Source organism: Montipora foliosa, chromosome 9, assembly GCF_036669935.1.
Source record: "Montipora foliosa isolate CH-2021 chromosome 9, ASM3666993v2, whole genome shotgun sequence".
NCBI lineage: Eukaryota > Metazoa > Cnidaria > Anthozoa > Scleractinia > Acroporidae > Montipora > Montipora foliosa.
The window spans coordinates 5,434,626-5,437,125 of record NC_090877.1 but is presented as its reverse complement, the minus strand read 5'-3'; the positions used below and the strand labels follow the sequence as shown (position 1 = coordinate 5,437,125).

The 2,500-nt window shown below is 38.9% G+C and overlaps 1 protein-coding gene across 1 annotated transcript in view; it reads left to right on the top strand.

The window, feature by feature from the left end:
* Positions 1 to 2,500, top strand: part of LOC137970831 (zinc transporter ZIP11-like) — an 8,868-nt gene that overhangs the window by 6,177 nt on the left and 191 nt on the right. Inside the window, exons 7-9 of the mRNA XM_068817413.1 lie at positions 261 to 324; positions 858 to 952; positions 2,426 to 2,500. The exon at positions 2,426 to 2,500 is cut by the window's right edge and continues 191 nt beyond it. Of these exons, the coding sequence (XP_068673514.1) occupies positions 261 to 324; positions 858 to 952; positions 2,426 to 2,500 (234 nt within the window). The remainder of the gene's footprint in view (positions 1 to 260; positions 325 to 857; positions 953 to 2,425) is intronic.

The following is a 2,500-nucleotide window of genomic DNA, read 5'->3' as shown; positions in this document are numbered from 1 at the left end:
GCCCGATTTTGTCACATTTTGGGTGTTTTTCCGGACATGTTCTCTCCAAAACGAAGTCGGTGACCCCCCATTTTTTTTACATTTCTGACATAACTAACTCATCACCTTACAGTGGTAAAAGTTTCAGAAGAAAATCAATGTTGAAAAAATTTCGCGCGAACGTCCTTAAGTAACACCGTATACCCATTTGCTGTAGATTGAAGATATGTGTGCTGCATTATGAGGCTGACTATTGTCCTCATGAATGCCTAATTCTCTAGGTATGGTCAATTGAGTGGTATGGTGGAACCCATTGCTGGCCTTTTTGGTGCTGCTGCAGTAGTGGTGAGCTTTAGTTCCTCTAACATTTTGGCATTGATACAAACTGAACTTTGATTGAATTTCTATTTACACTTAGTTACACCAGAAACCCATAAGGGTTGAAACGTGTAACACACGTTCACAGCTTCCGAATATTCAGTGCGAACTGATTGGTTGAATGTTTCAGTGCCAAGTACCATATTTGGAAACCCCTTGCTCTTGTTGTTCCAAATATGGTACTTAGCAAATTGAATATTCAGAAGCTTGTTTCCCAGCACACAAGGGGCCGTTACACGTTTCAACCCTTATGGGTTTCTGGTTACACAGCATGAAGTAAAATAGGATTCCAGGTCTTCCTCATCATCACCTCTCTTCATCCTGTGCTCTTTGTATATTCATTAACTCAGAGGTTATAAACAATTGCTATGAGATGGGACCTACCAGTTTTGAGTGCCTTATCGTCTTTTGACTACAAAATTTTGTTGAGGTGATATGCACCTTAATTTAAGACTACAGCTGTAGATCACTATTTGTCAGTTGGAGAATTTACTTTTTAGGTTGCTGAGCCCCTGTTGCCATATGCTTTGGCATTTGCAGCTGGTGCCATGGTGCATGTTGTAGTAGATGATATAATACCTGAAGCCCAGATGAGGTAGCTGTATGCATTTTTTCACAAGTTTCCTTTTTCTAGAAAGATTCCATAATCGTAATCAGGTTTTGAATTCGCGCCTCTAAGGCTGTATTTGCGTTTTCTTGATTTAATTTATTAAGTCAAGATTACATGTATGATTACAATGATAATGTTAATGATGACAGTAAATGCATCTTATTTGATGGTTTAACATATGATACGCGCGTATATTTTCTGAGTTGCGAAGTATGTTTTTCTGAGCCCCACAGGGGCAAGGAGCAATGAGCGAATTAAGTGTCTGCGAGTATAATGTTAAACCATCGAATAAGAGATTTATTATTCCACTGCAAGAAAGATGTCATTTTGCTTCGATTTTATTTGATAAGAGTGTTTAAGAAAACATCATCTGTCTTTCAAGGTAGTGCGCGTGCGAACCCATGATGTAAACGGCACAAAAATCTGGCAAATGTCCTTTATTTGATTGGATAAACGAAATGACGAGTGACAAGCGATGACAAGCTAAATTCTCAGACTTTGCATCGTGTTGTTTTCTTTCATGGAAAAACTCCTGTTCCGTCCGTATTTTCCTGTTCTAAACCGGTCAAACCGGGACACTACAGTGTTTAACGTCTCTTATTAAATGATTAGCTCCGTGAGCGGGCAAGGTGTGATTGGCTTCCCGAGTGGCAAGATGGAGCTGTCTTGCCCGCTCAGGATTTCTCGCTTGATCCCGCAAGATCAAAGATCATAAACACGCAAATACAAGTACTTGGCCAATATCCAGCCATCTTACCTTTACGCTTGGTCAATAATTCATATATATTTTGCGCGTTCTCTTGACGAAATATGGTAAAGTAGCGTAGTAGTGGAATAATAATGATTATTAAATTTTCAACCTCGGTTAATGCATTTCTCGTGCTCTGACTGGCTTACTCAATCTCGTTTATCAGCTCATATACCTTAGTTTGACCTTATATGGTAAATAATTACGCTAAGCGGCGCTAAGCTAAAATTCTTTTCTCCCTGAATAAAGCCTAAAAAACCCTTTTTTGTGGAAAGTTTGAAAAGATAAGAAATGTTTTTTTGTGATGAGCCTGCGTCTTTCTGAAAACCAGGTATTACACAACATCGCATCTTCATCAAGTTTTTTCGATTTCGCTCGTATTTCGTACTTGCAAACTTTTGGAGTTTGAGGAATTTAATAAAACAATTATTCCATTCGCGCTTATTAGATATGAGACTGGTTATAGCCAACTCAGTGCTACGCGTAGCTACTCGTTGGCTATTTACCATCTCATATCCAACGCGCGGTCATGGAATAATTGTGAACTATTATTATCACTACCACGATGTGTCCAGCCTCTCCAAACTCAGACTAAGAACTTTATCAAGACTCCGGCTTTGGCTTTTAGAGTTTACCATAAACTGTTATTGTTTTAAGCCTAATAAGCAATAACAACAATGAAAAATTGAAACGTTTTTATTGTCTTGCAGCGGTAATGGCCGTTTGGCTTCATGTACAACCATTATTGGCTTTGTTGTCATGATGTCTCTAGACGTGGGACTTGG